General features: G+C 59.5%; 1 protein-coding gene across 1 annotated transcript in view; it reads left to right on the forward strand.

The window, feature by feature from the left end:
- Window positions 1–8494: 8494 nt before the first annotated feature.
- SLC11A1 (solute carrier family 11 member 1) overlaps window positions 8495–16718 on the forward strand; it is a 30272-nt gene continuing 22048 nt past the window's right edge. The window contains exons 1-2 of the mRNA XM_075001109.1: window positions 8495–8537; window positions 13827–13954. Coding sequence (XP_074857210.1) covers window positions 8519–8537; window positions 13827–13954 — 147 coding nt within the window. The 5' untranslated portion in view covers window positions 8495–8518. The remainder of the gene's footprint in view (window positions 8538–13826; window positions 13955–16718) is intronic.

Here is a 16718-nt window from a genome sequence, read left to right on the forward strand (position 1 = left end):
GGCGCAATAAACCCAGGCATCCTGACTCCCAGCCCGGTACCTTAACTCCATCCCTCGCCTGCAGAGCTGCGCACAGAGCCCTCTGCTCTAACCCCTAGACCTCGCTGCTGCTCTGACGCTGGGGGGGCTCTTGTTAGCTGGGTTAGCGGGGGCTGGGTCCCAGCTGTGCTCAGGGAGGGCAGAGCATTGAGCCTGTCAGCGCAGAGGAATGGGTCCCAGCCTGCTGACTCTACACCCGGAAGGTGACTCAGCAGGGCCGGCTGGCAGCCCAGCGATGCCCAGTCTCAGCAGAATGTTGCAATTAGGGACTTCTCCAAGGAGCTCACGTGCTGTGGGGCGTGGGCATGGGGGTGGGCGTGGGGGTGCGGCTGGACTGGAGGCTCTCGGCAGGCCAGACCTCTCCCCTCACCCCAAGCTGGCACAGGGCACCTTTGCGGTAGCCGGTGCTGCCCTGGGGTCCCCGATCTCTGCACGGGGACGGGGGATGCTGCCATGTGGCGTGCATGGAGGGGCGCTGCACCAGAGGCAGCTGCTGTAGGGGGGGGTCCCTTGACTTCCCTGCCCCCCAGCCCGGTTCTGCCCCTGCATAGGGGAAGCCAAAATCTGGCCCTGAAGCCACCGGTGTGAGAGCTCCCACTCTGGGACACCAACCCCCTCTCCCTTGAGCCCCCTAATGAGCCAAGCTGGGCCCCTGCTGCCGTCCAGAATCAAGCGGCACTGACTTCAGCACAGCTACCGTGGACAGCAGCAGCCGCTCCCCACAGGGACCCCCAGCCAGGCAGTCTGATCACTGCAGAGGGAGTCCAGGCAGGCCTGTGGCTAGGGACACCCCCACCCAGCACACCCTGAATTCCCCCTCCCGCAGCCTGGGCAGTTGGGGGGATTCAACCCCCCTTCCCTCCTACCATTACACCCCCTCAGCTGTTGGGGCTGGAGAGGGGCTTTTGGCTCAGGCCTGGCACCCGGGTCCCTGCCCTAGCCCCAGCTCCAGCTCAGGTGAGGGGTGGGGGGGAGATGGTGTGGTCATCCCAGCCCTAACCTGCTCTCCCCCCAGCACCTTCTCCAGAGCCAGCGGGGCAGCACCAGGCCAGTTGGCAGCAAAGCCGCCTGGCCCAGAGGATGGTGCAATCCAGGGAATCCCCTGGTAAAGCTACCAGGGCCTCAGCTTCTGCCACGAAGGCTTCCAGCTCCCAGGGCCGGGGAAAGCAGGGGCTGAACCAGCACCTCCACCCTACGGTCTGTAGAGCAGGGCCGGGGAGGCAGCAGGTCAGGTCTATATTGCCATGGGGTGGGTGGCCGGGATGGGTGGGGGCAGTGGCTCCCACGGGCTTTTCCCACAAACTCAGCAAGATGCTGCCTTCAGTCTGTCCACGGCCAGAAGCAAACCTGAGTCTGCGGGGCCTGGGCATCCCCTTCGCCCCAGCCGTGTCCCTGCATGCACCCATCCCGGCTCCTGTTCTGGGCCTGACGCGCCTGGTGCCGTGAGCCCCACCAAAAACAGCGCTGGAGCACCCAGCACTCAGCAGTCCAGAGCCCTGGTCTGGCTAATGCTGGGACAGGTCTGGGCCACCTCCCTCTGGCCCTGGGCAAGGCCACCTCCTTGTCAGATGTTCCCTGGCGCCTTAGGGCGCTGGCCTGCTCCACAGCTGGCCCAGGTTAGGTGTGTGGAGCTCGCTGCGAGAAGGAGCTGTAAGAGCTGAAGCCTGTTCCGCCCCTGAAAAGCAGAAACTGAAGAAGGCTGACGGCATCCGAGGGTGTATGAGGAGGAACATTTCCAGCAGATCTAGAGAAGTGGTTGTTTCCCTCTGTTCGGCACTGGTGCGGCCACATCTGGGGTATCGTTTCCAGTTTTGGGCCCCCCAGTATAAAAAGGATGTGGATGTGCTGGAGCAGGTTCAGCAGAGGGCAATGAAAATGATGAAGGGTCTGGAGCACATTGCCTGTGAGGAGAGGCTGAGGGATTTGGGCTTCTTTAGTTTACAGAAGAGAAGACTAAGGGGTGATTTGATAGCAGCCTTCAACTTCCTGAAGGGGAGCTCTAAAGAGGATGGAGAGAGGCTGTTCTCAGTGGTGACAGATGCAGAACAAGGAGCAATGGGCTGAAGTTACAGAGCGGGAAGTGTACGTTGGATATCAGGAAAAACTACTTCCCCAGGCAGGTGGGGAAGCACTGGAATGCGTTACTGAGAGAGGTGGTGGAATCGCCACCCCTGGAGGTCTTTAAGTCCCAGCCTGACAAGGCCCTGGCTGGGATGACTTAGTGGGGGTTGATCCTGCTTTGGGCCGGGGGCTGGACTAGATGGCCTCCCGAGATCCCTTCCAGCCCTGGGATTCTGTGATCTCCCCAGCTGCCAAGCAGAAACCCAGCCCGGCTGTGCTCCCATGAGCCAATGGGAATAAGGGGACTTTGAAATAGGCGGGGTCCTTTCGAAAAGGAGCCCCGTTGGGACGAGCCACGCGGCAGCGAGACACGTCAATTTCGAAGTGCCGCGGCTGCCCGCATGCTAATGAAGTGCTGAATATGCATTTCAGCGCTTCATTAGTAAACTTCGAAATGGCCATTTGCGTGGCCATTTCGAAGTTTGGGGCTAGTGTAGACATGGCCCCACACTGCAGTTACACTGCAACCGGAGTCCCTCCTCCTCCTCCACTGCCACAGGGGCCGTGTCACCCGCACTGCAGTTACACTGCAACCGGAGTCCCTCCTCCTCCTCCACTGCCACAGGGGCCGTGTCACCCGCACTGCAGTTACACTGCAACCGGAGTCCCTCCTCCTCCTCCACTGCCACAGGGGCCGTGTCACCCGCACCGCAGTTACACTGCAACCAGAGTCCCTCCTCCTCCTCCACTGCCACAGGGTCCGTGTCACCTGCACTGCAGTTACACTGCAACCGGAGTCCCTCCTCCTCCTCCACTGCCACAGGGGCCGTGTCACCCGCACTGCAGTTACACTGCAACCGGAGTCCCTCCTCCTCCTCCACTGCCACAGGGGCCGTGTCACCCGCACTGCAGTTACACTGCAACCGGAGTCCCTCCTCCTCCTCCACTGCCACAGGGGCCGTGTCACCCACACTGCAGTTACACTGCAACCAGAGTCCCTCCTCCTCCTCTACTGCCACAGGGGCCGTGTCACCCGCACCGCAGTTACACTGCAACCAGAGTCCCTCCTCCTCCTCCACTGCCACAGGGTCCGTGTCACCTGCACTGCAGTTACACTGCAACCGGAGTCCCTCCTCCTCCTCCACTGCCACAGGGGCCGTGTCACCCACACTGCAGTTACACTGCAACCGGAGTCCCTCCTCCTCCTCTACTGCCACAGGGGCCGTGTCACCCGCACCGCAGTTACACTGCAACCAGAGTCCCTCCTCCTCCTCCACTGCCACAGGGGCCGTGTCACCCACACTGCAGTTACACTGCAACCGGAGTCCCTCCTCCTCCTCTACTGCCACAGGGGCCGTGTCACCTGCACTGCAGTTACACTGCAACTGGAGTCCCTCCTCCTCCTCTACTGCCACAGGGGCCGTGTCACCCGCACTGCAGTCACGCTGCAACCGGAGTCCCTCCTCCTCCGCTGTCACAGGGGCTGTGTCACCCGCACTGCGGTTACACTGCAACCGGAGTCCCTCCTCCTCCGCTGCCACAGGGGCCGTGTCACCCACACTGCAGTTACACCACAAATGGAGTCCCTGCTCCCCCTCTGCTGTCACAGGGGCCGTGTCACCCGCACTGCAATTACACTGCAATGATTGTTGTCTTTCCAGCAGCCCCTCTAATCACCTACCAGGGAGCAGCCTGTCCCTGGGATAGACATTGGAAGTGTAGAAATCGTGCCCCACACGCTAAGGCCAGGACATCAAATATCAGCAGACATAAATGCAGCACTCGAGGATGTGCCTCGTCCCTGCGCCTGCAGGCCAGCTCTTGGCTGACCTGACCTCAGGCGTGCAGGCAGCTGGGCCAGTGGACAGCTGCCCCAAGTGAGTTTGCTGCTCTCGCTGGTTGTGGGGAGGGGTAGGCTGTGGCCACACAACAGGGTTACGCTGCTGCAGGGTAGCCAGGTCTGATTTCAAAGGAGATCTCTTGAAGTTGCTTTCACGCCTGCCATGCCCATGGAAGGGGTGAACGGATGGCGTGCCCAGTTTGTGAACAGGTCAGCTGGAAAACCCTGGAGTTTTCTTTCTCTTTTTAATTCACTGATGGGTGGGAGGGGCTGCGTACTTTCACGTAACATTACCCTTGTGAATGCAACCCGCCAAAGGCAGACGGTTAAGGAGACACAGAGGGCACATAACCTTAACTCTGCCCTCCAGAGACAGCTGCTTTGCAACGCAAGCTCTGCTAAGGAATGCAGAAGCTATTTCTCAGAGCGTGCCATGCTTTCTTTCCCCTGACTGCACTAGGACAGACCCCGATGTTCATGCAGTTAAGGGGGAGTTAGCAACAGCTAGGGCGTGGACGAGGTTTGGGAGACGTTTTCAACCTTGGCTTTCGCCTTGCTGGAGTTTGGGCCCACTGAGATCTGTAACTTGAAAGACAAAAAGGGCCGTGTGGCTGTCTGTGTGGTTAATGAAATTTAATGTGGGTAAGTGTAAGGTAATGCACATTGGGAAAAATAATCCCAATTATACATACAGTATGATGGGGGCAAATTTAGCTACAACAGATCAGGAAAGGGATCTTGGAATTATAGTGGAGAGTTCTCTGAAAACATCCACGCAGTGTGCAGCGGCAGTCAGGAAAGCAAATAGGACGTTAGGAAAAATTAAAAAAGGGATAGAAAATAAGATGAATATCTTACTTTCCCTATATAAAACTATGGTATGCCCACATCTTGAGTACTGCGTGCAGATGGGGTCTCCTCACCTCAGAAGAGATATATTGGCATTGGAGAAGGTTCAGAAAAGGGCAACTAAAATGATTAAGGGTTTGGAATGGGTCCCATATGAGGAGGAGCTAGAGAGACTGGGACTTTTCAGTCGAGAAAAGAGGAGACTGAGGGGCGATACGATAGAGGTATATAAAATCACGAATGGTGTGGAGAAAGTGCACACAGAAAAGTTATTTACTTGTTCCCGTAATATAAGAACTAGAGGACACCAAATGAAATTAACGGGTAGCAGGTTCAAAACTAATAAAAGAAAGTTTCTCTTCACACAGTGCACAGTCAGCCTGCGGAACTCCTTGCCAGAGGACGCTGTGAAGGCCAGCACTCTAACAGAGTTTAAAAAAGAGCTCGATAAATATTTGGAGGCTGGGTCCATAGACAGCTATTAGCAAGGGGTAAGGTACGGTGCCCCTAGCCTTTTGCCGAAGGAGGGAGGTGGATGGCAGGAGACAAATCGCTTGCTCATTGTCTTCGCTTCACCCTCTCTGGGGCACCTGGCATTGGCTACTGTTGGCAGACAGGATACTGGGCTAGATGGACCTTTGGGCTGACCCAGGATGGCCGTTCTTATGTCTGTGTTCGCCCCACCCTCTGGCAAAAAAAGCTAGACCCATAGGTGGCACCCTTCCTTCTAGCCAAGTGGTGACCCCTGTCCCTGCCCCCCTTCCCCAAGCCCCTGCTCCCTCCACCTCTTCCCAGCCCTGCCCTGTCCCCCACTACACCCCCTTTGCCCAAGCTCCCACCCCACTTCTTTCCCATCTCGCTCCAGCCCTGCCCCCCGAGCGCCCCATCCCCACGTCTCTTCTGCCTGGAGCATCCAGCTCTTTGCAGCAGGCAGGGGACACTGGGAGGGCAGGCAGGGAGGAGTTGATCCATGGGGACCCCTGTGGGTGAGAGATGCTGGGAGGAAAAGGGAAGCTGGGGGGGGCTGGCACCTGGTGGGTGCTGAGCAGCACCCACTAATTCTTACCTGGGGGCTTCAGCCCAAAGCAGCCATGGAATGGGCACCTCGGCTTAGACCCGGGAAAGGGGCGGAGGAGCACAACCCAAATGCTGGTTGGGGCTGGGGGGGACCAGGTTCTGAGTGGGGATGGACTGAGGGGCCTGGGGCTAGGCCCAAGGGCTGTAAATCAGGCCGGGGGCAGAGAGAGCGACTAGGGAGGTGTTTGTTACCCCAGATTCTGTCCCCCAGGTCAGGGACTGGGTGATCCCCAGGGACCGGCAGACACAGCCAGATGTCCTGGGGCACCGCATACACTAGCAGAAGTTTGGAGCCTGAGCTGTGGTGGGCGAAGACCCTCTCTGTCAGAGGCAGGCAAAAAACCGGGTCACCTATAAGGTGCCCCAGGGCCGCTGGCTGTTGTTGCGGATACAGACTAACACGGCTACTCCTCAGGGACCTGGGGCATCTGCCGTTTCAGCCAGGGGGCCAGCGCTGTCAGCCCCTGGGGCCCACGACTCCCGGCAGCTGCCAGTGGTGGGACACACGACAGCCCAGCAACCCTGGGCCCACGCAGTGGCTGCCCCACCCACCCCGTTTGGTCAGAAAAGTCACAGCCCTGTGCTCCTGCGAGTGTTTCACCCGGGCTGGTCTGCGACGGAGACTGAAAAGCAGCACAACGACATCTCGGCCTCTGCACAAGTCCTGTGTGTGAGAGCACAAGTATGCAAATTGGTGAGCATGCAAGTGTGCGTGAGGGGCGTGTGGGTGAGTGCATGTGAGCGTGGGTGAGTGTGAGCACACATAAGCGTGCAAGTGAATGTGTGGGTGCACGTGAGCCTGTGAGTGGGTTTGTGTGTGGCTGTGTGAGTGTGGATGAGTGCATGTGAGTGTGGGAGTGTGCGTGCAAGTGCACATGAGCATGCAAGTGCATGTGTGTGAGGGTGAGTGTGGATGAGAGCAAATGAGTGTGGGTGTGTGAGTGTGAGTTCACATGAGCACGCACCTGTGTGTGATGGTGAGTGTGAATGTGTGTGAGTGTGAGTGTGTGCGAGTGTGAATGCACGCGAGTGTGCAAATGTATGTGTGTGGATGTGTGAGTGAGTGAGTGCACGTGAACGTGAGTGTGAGTGCACATGAGTGCACCAAAGGCTTTTATGTAAATTAGGTGGTCATGGGATAGGAGGAAAGATCCTTTCATGGATCGGGAATTGGTTAAAAGACAGACAGAAAACAAAGGGTTGGAATAAATGGTAGATTTTCACAATGGAGGGGGGTAACTGGTGGTGTTCCCCAGGGGTCAGTCCTGGGACCGATCCTGTTCAACTTGTTCATCAATGATCTAGAAAATGAGGTAAGCAGTGAGGTGGCAAAGTTTGCAGATGACACCAAGTTGTTCAGGACAGTCAAAACCAAAAGGGATTGTGAAGAACTACAAAAAGATCTCAGCAAACTGAGTGATTGGGCAGCAAAATGGCAAATGAAATTTAATGTGGGTAAGTGTAAGGTAATGCATGTTGGAAAAAATAACCCAAATTACACGTACTACATGATGGGGTCAAATTTAGCTACGACAGATCAGGAAAGGGATCTTGGAGTTATAGTGGATAGTTCTCTGAAGACATCCACGCAGTGTGCAGCGGCAGTTAGTAAGGCAAATAGGATGTTAGGAATTATTAAAAAAGGGATAGATAATAAGACAAAAGATATCATACTTCCCCTATATAAAACTATGGTACGCCCACATCTCGAGTACTGCGTGCAGATGTGGTCTCCTCACCTCAAAAAAGATATATTGGCATTAGAAAAGGTTCAGAAAAGGGCGACTAAGATGATTAGGGGCTTGGAACGGGTCCCATATGGGGAGAGGCTAGAGAGACTGGGACTTTTCAGTCTGGAAAAGAGGCGATTGAGGGGCGATATGATAGAGGTATATAAAATCATGAATGGTGTGGAGAAAGTGAATATAGAAAAATTATTTACCTTTTCCCATAATACAAGAACTAGGGGACACCAAATGAAATTGATGGGTAGTAGGTTCAAAACTAATAAAAGGAAATTTTTCTTCACACAGCGCACAGTCAACCTGTGGAACTCCTTGCCCGAGGAGGCTGTGAAGGCCAGGACTCTATTAGGGTTTAAAAAAGAGCTTGATATATTTTTGCAGGTTAGGTCCATAAATGGCTATTAGCCAGGGATAAAGTATGGTGCCCTAGCCTTCAGAACAAGGGCAGGAGATGGATGGCAGGAGATAAATCACTTGATCATTGTCTTCTGTTCTCCTTCTCTGGGGCACCTGGCATTGGCCACCGTCGGCAGATGGGATGCTGGGCTGGATGGACCTTTGGTCTGACCCAGTATGGCCATTTATGTTCTTATCTTCTTATGCGAGTGCACGTGAACGTGAGTGTGAGTGCACATGAGTGTGCGAGTGCATGTGTGTGAGGTGAGTGCACGTGAGGGTGGGTGTGTAACGCTGATGTCTGGCCGCGGTCCAGCTGAGCCCCTCCCCGGCCGCGCAGCCTTCCGACCCTCCCGCCCTCGGCCTGGGGCAGAAGCGCTCGTCCCCCCCGCCGCCCTCCCCCCAGGGCGGCACCTCCCGGCGCTGGCGCGGCCCGTGCAAAGCTCCGCTGCGCTCCGCTCCCCGCCGGCACTTCCTCCTCGCCCGCCCGCCCGCAGCGCCCGCCGGGCCCATGGCGCCCCCGGAGCCCGGTGAGCGCCCCCGCCCCCGGCCGGGACCCCCCCTGCCCCCGGACCTACCCACCCGCCAGCTGCCCCCGGACCTCCCCTGCACCCGGACCCTCCCTGTCCCCATCTACCGCCAGCCGGGACACCCCTTCCCCCGGACACCCCCACCCGCCAGCTGCCCCCGGACCCTCCCTGCCCCCCACCTGCCCCCAGACGCCCCCACCCGCCAGCTGCCGCCAGACCCTCCCTGCTCCCCATCTACCGCCGGCCGGGACCCCCCTGCCCCTGGCCCCTCCTGCCCCCAGACCCCCCCCCACCCGCCAGTTGCCTCCAGACCCTCCCTACCCACCAGCTGCCCCTGGACCTCCCCTACCCCCGGACCCTCCCTGCTCCCCATCTACTGCCGGGAGGGCCCCTCCTGCCTCTGGCCCCTCCTGCCCCCAGACCCCCCCCCACCCGCCAGCTGCCTCCAGACCCTCCCTGCTCCCCATCTACCGCCGGCCGGGACCCCCCTGCCCCTGGCCCCTCCTGCCCCCAGACCCCCCCCCACCCGCCAGCTGCCTCCAGACCCTCCCTGCTCCCCATCTACCGCCGGCCGGGACCCTCCTGCCTCTGGCCCCTCCTGCCCCCCAGACCCCCCCACCCGCCAGCTGCTGCCAGACCCTCCCTGCTCCCCATCTACTGCCGGGAGGGCCCCTCCTGCCTCTGGCCCCTCCTGCCCCCCAGACCCCCCCACCCGCCAGCTGCTGCCAGACCCTCCCTGCTCCCCATCTACCGCCAGCAGGGACCCCCCCTGCCCCTGGCCCCTCCTGCCCCCAGACCCCCCCCCACCTGCCAGCTGCCTCCAGACCCTCCCTACCCACCAGCTGCCCCTGGACCTCCCCTACCCCCGGACCCTCCCTGCTCCCCATCTACTGCCGGGAGGGCCCCTCCTGCCTCTGGCCCCTCCTGCCCCCCAGACCCCCCCACCCGCCAGCTGCTGCCAGACCCTCCCTGCTCCCCATCTACCGCCAGCAGGGACCCCCCCCCTGCCCCGGACCCCTCCCACCCGCCAGCTGTCTCTGGACCTTCCCTGCCCCCCACCTGCCCCCAGACACCCCCACCCGCCAGCTGTCTCTGGACCTTCCCTGCCCCCCACCTGCCCCCAGACCCCCCCACCCGCCAGCTGCTGCCAGACCCTCCCTGCTCCCCATCTACCGCCAGCAGGGACCCCCCCCCTGCCCCGGACCCCTCCCACCCGCCAGCTGTCTCTGGACCTTCCCTGCCCCCCACCTGCCCCCAGACCCCCCCACCCGCCAGCTGCTGCCAGACCCTCCCTGCTCCCCATCTACCGCCAGCAGGGACCCCCCCCTGCCCCGGACCCCTCCCACCCGCCAGCTGTCTCTGGACCTTCCCTGCCCCCCACCTGCCCCCAGACACCCCCACCCGCCAGCTGTCTCTGGACCTTCCCTGCCCCCCACCTGCCCCCAGACACCCCCACCCGCCAGCTGCCGCCAGACCCTCCCTGCTCCCCATCTACCGCCGGCCGGGACCCCCCCTGCCCCTGGCCCCTCCTGCCCCCAGACTCCCCCCCACCCGCCAGCTGCCTCCAGACCCTCCCTACCCACCAGCTGCCCCTGGACCTCTCCTACACCCAGACCCTCCCTGCTCCCCATCTACCGCTGGCCAGGACCCCCCCTGCCCCCAGACCCCCCCACCCGCCAGCTGCCTCCAGACCCTCCCTACCCACCAGCTGCCCCCAGACCTCCCCTACCCCCAGACCCTCCCCGCTCCCCATCTACCACTGGCCGGGACCCCCCCTTCCCCTGGCCCCTCCTGCCCCCAGACCCCCCTACCCGCCAGCTGCCTCCGGACCCTCCCTGCCCCCCACCTGCCCCCAGACCCCCCCCACCCACCAACTGCCACTGGACCTCCCCTGCCCCCACCCTGCTGGGACTCCAGGGTTCTCAGCCCAAGGGCCCCGCAGCCCATCCCCTGCCAGGGCAGGGCAGGGCCCATCCTGTGGTCTGGTCCCCAGAGGTGGTGCCGGGCTCTCCCCCACCCCCGGGCTAGGAGCCCCGGCAGCTCCTGCTGTGCTGGTCCGTGTCCTGGGGAAGGACCCAGCAGGGGTCCATACAGGGGCTGCAGACCCGCCCTGGGCACAGTTGCAAAGCAGGCTGGGCCTGGGGGCAGGGAATCCCCCAGCAGCAGGTGGGTATAAGAGGCAAAGGGAGGCACCACCCCCGGGTCTTGGCTCAGCTGCTCTCCCGATTGGGACCCTTCCTGCAGGGCCCCCAGAGGAGCTCAGCTTCTGTTAACTTCCAAGGGAGACCCCTTCCTCTTGCCAGCCCAGGCAGCAGAACATGAACCTGTGGGAGAGCCCATTAGTGGACCAGGCCTGGGCCAGCCCCGAGCTCCTGCCTCAGCCAGCCAGTCAGTCCTGCCTCCATAAGACCCTCCGTTAAACTTTGCTTCAAGCTTTGCGTTCGCTTGTGGCTGAAGATCGTAAAATCAAGTCTCCAAAAATCCCTGCCTAGACCCTGAGGTGCCACCTGAGCGTCCAGCTTCAGCCCCTTGCGCCTGACTCTTCAGACAGAGAAGTTTTAAGTCCTTCAGCAGACAAACGCTGCTTCCAGCCTCCGTCCATCTCTGCTCCCATGGCCTCCACCTGCTGAGGAGAGGCCCTAAAGGGACCGTGGCCCTTTTCTTCCAGATAGTGGGACACACGAGTTTCCCCTTTGACTGCTGACTCTTTGATGAACTAGTTTTAAGAGAAGTATCAGAGAAGAGGCCATGTTAGTCTGTATCTTCAAAACCAACGAGCATCCTGTGGCACCTCATAGACGAACGGATATTTTGGTGCATGAGCTTTTGTGAGCAAAACCCGCTTCGTCAGAGCCGTGAGACATGACTCATGCATCTGACGAAGCGGGTCTGTGCCCACAAAAGCTGATGCACCAAAATATCTGTTTGTCTATAAGGTGCCACAGGACTTCTCGTAGTTTTAAGAGAATCCTTCCCCAAATTCTGTCTCTTACAGGGGAAAATCTTTGTTTTAACATCTAGTGAAATTTCATGAACACATCTTGGTATGGAAATCACCCCAAATAAATCAATGTTGCCTCTGTCTTGCAGCAGTGGACTGTGTGATGACCACATTAAACTGCTCTGGCTGATTGATTTCAGACCATGTCTTTGGTTCAGCGGATTTAAATCCGTAGCAATGTAGAGCCACTCACTGGGGAGGTGCTGAGAGCATATTTAAAATAGAAAATCAGCTTAGAAATTAAGGATGAAGGAAATGTCAAACAGGGATGGGCTGCGCCTATGAGGAGAGGCTGAGGGATTTGGGCTTGTTTAGTTCACAGAAGAGAAGACTGAGGGGTGATTTAATAGCAGCCTTCAACTTCCCCAGGCGGGTGGTAAAGCACTGGAATGTGTTGCCTAGAGAGGTGGTGGATTCTCCATCCCTTGAGGTTTTTAAGTCCCAGCTTGAGAAGGTCCTGGCTGGGATGACTTAGTGGGGGTTGCTCCTGCTTGAGGCAGGGGGCTGGACTCTGACCTCCTGAGGTCCCCTTCAGCCCTAAAATTCTATGATTCTGTGGTTGTGGCCACACTTGGCCAAAACTACGAAATGGCCACGCTAATGGCCAAATCGAAGAATGCTAATGAGGTGCTAAATTGAATATTCAGCCCCTCATTAGCATTAGCACGCTTTTGGGCGCAGCGCGGCCACCCGGGGGTGCTTTTCGAAAGGCCCCCGCACCTTTCAAAATCCCCTTATTCCTGTCGGAATAAGGGGATTTCGAAAGGTGCGGGGGCCTTTCGAAAAGGACCCCTGTGTAGCCACACCGAGCCTCGCACGTTTGAAAGCGGCACTTTGCAAGCTCTGCAGCCGGAAGCGTGCTAATGCTAATGAGGCGCTGAATATTCAGTTCGTTAGTATTCTTCGGTTTGGCCATTAGTGGGGCCGTTTCGAAGTTTGGGCCGAGCGTGGCCACAGCCTGCGTGTTCCAGGGTAGTTCCCGTTGCGTTTTGCAGGACAACCAACTGGCCCTTCCTGCAGTTTTTGTTCGTAAATCTCTGCAGACCTCAGGGCGTGTCCCAGATCCTGTGACGGACGCTTGCTAGTCCCAAGAGCAGCACTTTTCCTCGCATACCTTCTGCAGGTGCATCTCCCCACCCTGCCCTGCCATGGGGAACAGACTCAAGCACCTTTAGAAAGAAATGTTAGGAGAGGGTCCCCCAACAGCCACCCCGGGCCATTTGCTGCGTGTGAGTTCAGGGGCTCAGCTGGAAGGGGGAGCAGAGGGAAGGAGACAGTGGGGAGGGGACGTGGCCTAGAAGGAGCAGGGCTGGAGGAAGGGCAGGGCTTCCCCAAATAGCAGCTTTTCCCATGCCCCAGAGCCTGCTTTGCCGGCCCAGCCTGCTGGCTGCCAGCTGGCCTCAGTTTCCCTCTGCTGACTCCTCCCGGCTCAGGGCTCCCTGCTGCAGGAAGTGCAGGCAGGGTGGGCCACCCCCGTCTCGCCCCAGATCTCCTTCCCGAGCGGGGATATCCCTCCCCCGCCACAGAGCACTTCTTTGCTCCCGGGAGGTCCTGAGCGCCCCATGGCAGCCTCGCTCCGCAGACCCCTGCACCCCCGGACCGCTGGCTGCCTTCCTCCCCTCCCCTCGCTGCCCCTTCGCCTTCCTCTGACCATGTCACCAGAGTTGGGACCACGCCCCATGGCAGTGCCACACCATGGCAGTCTTTCCACCGGCTCCTGGTCAGGACCAGGGCCCCTGGCAGCAGCAGCAGCCCACCCACCCCAGTCCCAAACCTGCCAGCAAGCGAACAGCCTGGCTGCGGCGGGTCTCAAGGGACGGCTGCTGCCCGCTGCTCTGCCTTGTTCCCACGCCTGGCACGGGCAGGTTAGATCTCAGGGGCAGGGCCTGCCACAGGGCCTAATTCATGGGCAAATGAGACCAAGCCCAGAGGGATTCTCCAAGGCAGGAGCCCAGGCAGTGCCCACCACTGACCCTTCCAGCCCAGCATCCTGGCTCACGCAGCGGCCAGCACTGGCTCGGCTGCGGCAGGGAGGCTAAAGAAGCTCTTTCCCTATTTGAGAGCCCCCCATTGAGTGTCACTGTGACCCGGCCTACGGGGTCGTGGCTGCCACACCGAGGGGCTGTGACCCCGCACACCAGGTCACAGCGCCTGGCACAGGCAGCGAACCTGCAGCGTTGGGCTGAAGGCAGTGGTGCCTCTCGGGGGGCGCCTCTCCGATCCCTGGGGATGAGGCAGGCTGTGAATTGCATGTGCTCCCTGATTCTCCTTTGCGTTGGCTCCGCCAGGCAGCAGGGGACCCCCGCAGCGGGATCCGAGGGGTGAGAGCTACGGCACAAGGGCAGCCCTGGAATCGCAGCCACGCCAGGATCAGACCTACCTAGATGAGAGGATCAGCATCCCGGATGTGGGTGGGGTAAGTCCCTGCAGGCCCCCCTCTTCCACCAGCAAGCAGGCACTACACTAATTGCCAGAACTGCAGTCGCAGGGCTGCTCTGTGCCTCAGTTTCCCTTGTTGTACACGTGGGGTCATGCCGTTTGCTGCGGTGCTTTGAGATCCCCGGATGTGCAGCTCCTTGTACAGCACAGAACCAGTGAACTAGGGCCGCCCTGGGCACTGGTCAGAATCCGCTTTGCTGCTTCCACAGAGGGTTTTTAACCACTCCACGTGGCATTGTCCTCGTTTTACCGGTGGGGAAACAGGCACAGAGCTGTGCAGCAGCCGGTCCCGGGTCACCCAGCAGGTTGAAAGCAGAACTAAACCCGAGGTCTCCTGCTGCCCGAGTCTGAGTAGGCACCACTGGAACACACTGCCTCCCCCCCGCTGGCTTTTCCAGGCCCACTGTGCCAGGGCACATATCTGCACTCCGCAGAGCACCACAGCGGGGGGTGTTCCAGAGCCCTGGGGATAGGAGGGCAGCATATTGGGCCGTGATCCCCGTCTGAGCTGGGTCCACAGGGCTATTGCCCTGCACCAGGCCGGAAATGGGGGGCAGTTCTCACTGTTGCTTCCCAGCCAGATGGTGGTGAAATGAGCCTGGCACAGAGTGGTTTTGTGTATTCACCAGTGAAAGGCTGCCCTGGCACAGGCACTGCAACCAGCCCGCCAGTGAAAGGCTGCCCTGGCACAGGCACTGCAACCAGCCCGCCAGTGAAAGGCTGCCCTGGCACGGGCACTGCAACCAGCCCGCCAGTGAAAGGCTGCCCTGGCACGGGCACTGCAACCAGCCTGCCAGTGAAAGGCTGCCCTGGCACGGGCACTGCAATGCTGAGACCTGGGTGGCAGCTTTTGGTTTTTTTTTTAAACAAAGACGTTGCACGTTGGGGTTTTGTGTCTCGGCTGCGTTTCCGGGGAGCTTGCTGTGCAGGCAGGGACAGGCACCCGACATCACGTGCAGAAGTGAAACCCGCTGCGTGGGGAGAGGAAGCGACGCTTCTTCACAGGGGCGACTGGTCTGTGTCCCTGCAAGCCCTTTAACTCAAACGCCTGGAGGCCAGTTACGCTCTCCAGGGGACAGCTAGCACCCCCCTCCCCCTCCCTGGTGCCTAGGGCTGGCTTTCCCGAGGAGCTGGCCCTCAGAGAGCTGGGAAGACAAGCGTGGACGTGCCCGGGACTTCCTGGGGCTGAAAGGATCATCTGAAAAAATTAAAAATCCCTTTCATGTGACTTTCATCCATCACCTCTGGGCCAGGCCCCCCTTGCCAGGCCCTGTCATGGCCCCCACTGCCCCCAGACAGACAGCAGAGCCATCTCCGCTCTCCTCCTAGGCTGAGCTGGGAGAGCCCACCCCATTGCCATGCTAGATGGAACTGATGTAATGCACCAGCCCAATGGGAGCTGAGGCTGGGAAGGGGAGTAGCTCTCTGGGCCGGGGCTGGGGCCGGGGCTTCCTGTCTTGCCTCGTGGCTACTGTGCATGGCTGTAGGGTGGGCTCCTGTGTCCTGTCACTCAGCACCACTGATGTTCCCCTTGGGGATCACTGGGGAGAGATTTGTCTTGGCAGACCCTGCCCCCTCGCATGCCCTGGGCCAGCCAGCCCTTGGCGCCAGGAGCTGGGCTGCCTTTGCCTGCAGACTCTGGGGCTGCTGGCCTGGACAGGCCCGGGCTGGTCCCACCCCGGCCCTCTGGCATTTCCCCAGCCTGCACCTCTCTGGTAAGTCTGGGAAAGCAGAAGCATGAGACCAGAGAGATGCTGAGCTCAGCCAAGGCCGGCAGTGCTGGGTCTCCAAAAGAGGAACTGGGAGACGGGAGCTTGGTGGGGCAGAAGGGACTCATGGGTCACGGAAAAGCAAGTGGGGTGAAAGTGACTCATGAGGGCAGGCACAGGCCTGAGCTCCACCTAGGACGTGGGTCAGCCTCTCCCCGGCCCTGAAAAACATCCTGCCCCAGGGACCTAGAGGTTATGGTGGATGAAAGGCTGGATATGAGTCAACACTGGGCCCTTGTAGCCAAGAAGGCTAACGGCGTCCTGGGGTGCATTAGGAGGAGCATTTCCAGCAGCTCTAGAGAAGTGGTTGTTCCCCTCTATTCGGCACTGGTGAGGCCACATCTGGAGCATTGTGTCCAGTTTTGGGGCCCCCAGTATAAAAAGGATGTGGATGTGCTGGAGCAGGTTCAGTGAAGGGCAACAAAAATGATGAAGGGGCTGGAGCACAAGACCTATGAGGAGAGGCTGAGGGGTTTGGGCTTGTTTAGTTTACAGAAGAGAAGACTGAGGGGTGATTTAATAGCAGCCTTCAACTTCCTGAAGGGGAGCTCTAAAGAGGAGGGTGAGAAACTTCTCAGTGGTGTCAGATGGCAGAACAAGGAGCAATGGGCTGAAGTTACAGAGGGGGAGGTGTAGGTTGGATATTAGGAAAAACTCTCTCCCCAGGCGGGTGGTGAAGCACTGGAATGTGTTGCCTAGAGAGGTGGTGGATTCTCCATCCCTGGAGGTTTTTAAGTCCTGGCTTGAGAAGGTCCTGGCTGGGATGACTTAGTGGGGGTTGATCCTGCTTGAAGCAGGGGGCTGGACTAGATGACCTCCTGAATCCCAGGGCTGGAGGGGACCTCTATGATTCATCTCAACTTGACCCCACTGCAGGCAGAGCTGGGGCCAGTGGAGAGGTCAGCCCCCAGCGCTTGTGAGGTGGGGAGAAAGCAGCCTGACTATGACAGCAGAGGGGCATAGATCCTCCTG

The sequence above is a fragment of the Carettochelys insculpta genome, chromosome 8 (assembly GCF_033958435.1).
Source record: "Carettochelys insculpta isolate YL-2023 chromosome 8, ASM3395843v1, whole genome shotgun sequence".
Lineage (NCBI taxonomy): Eukaryota > Metazoa > Chordata > Testudines > Carettochelyidae > Carettochelys > Carettochelys insculpta.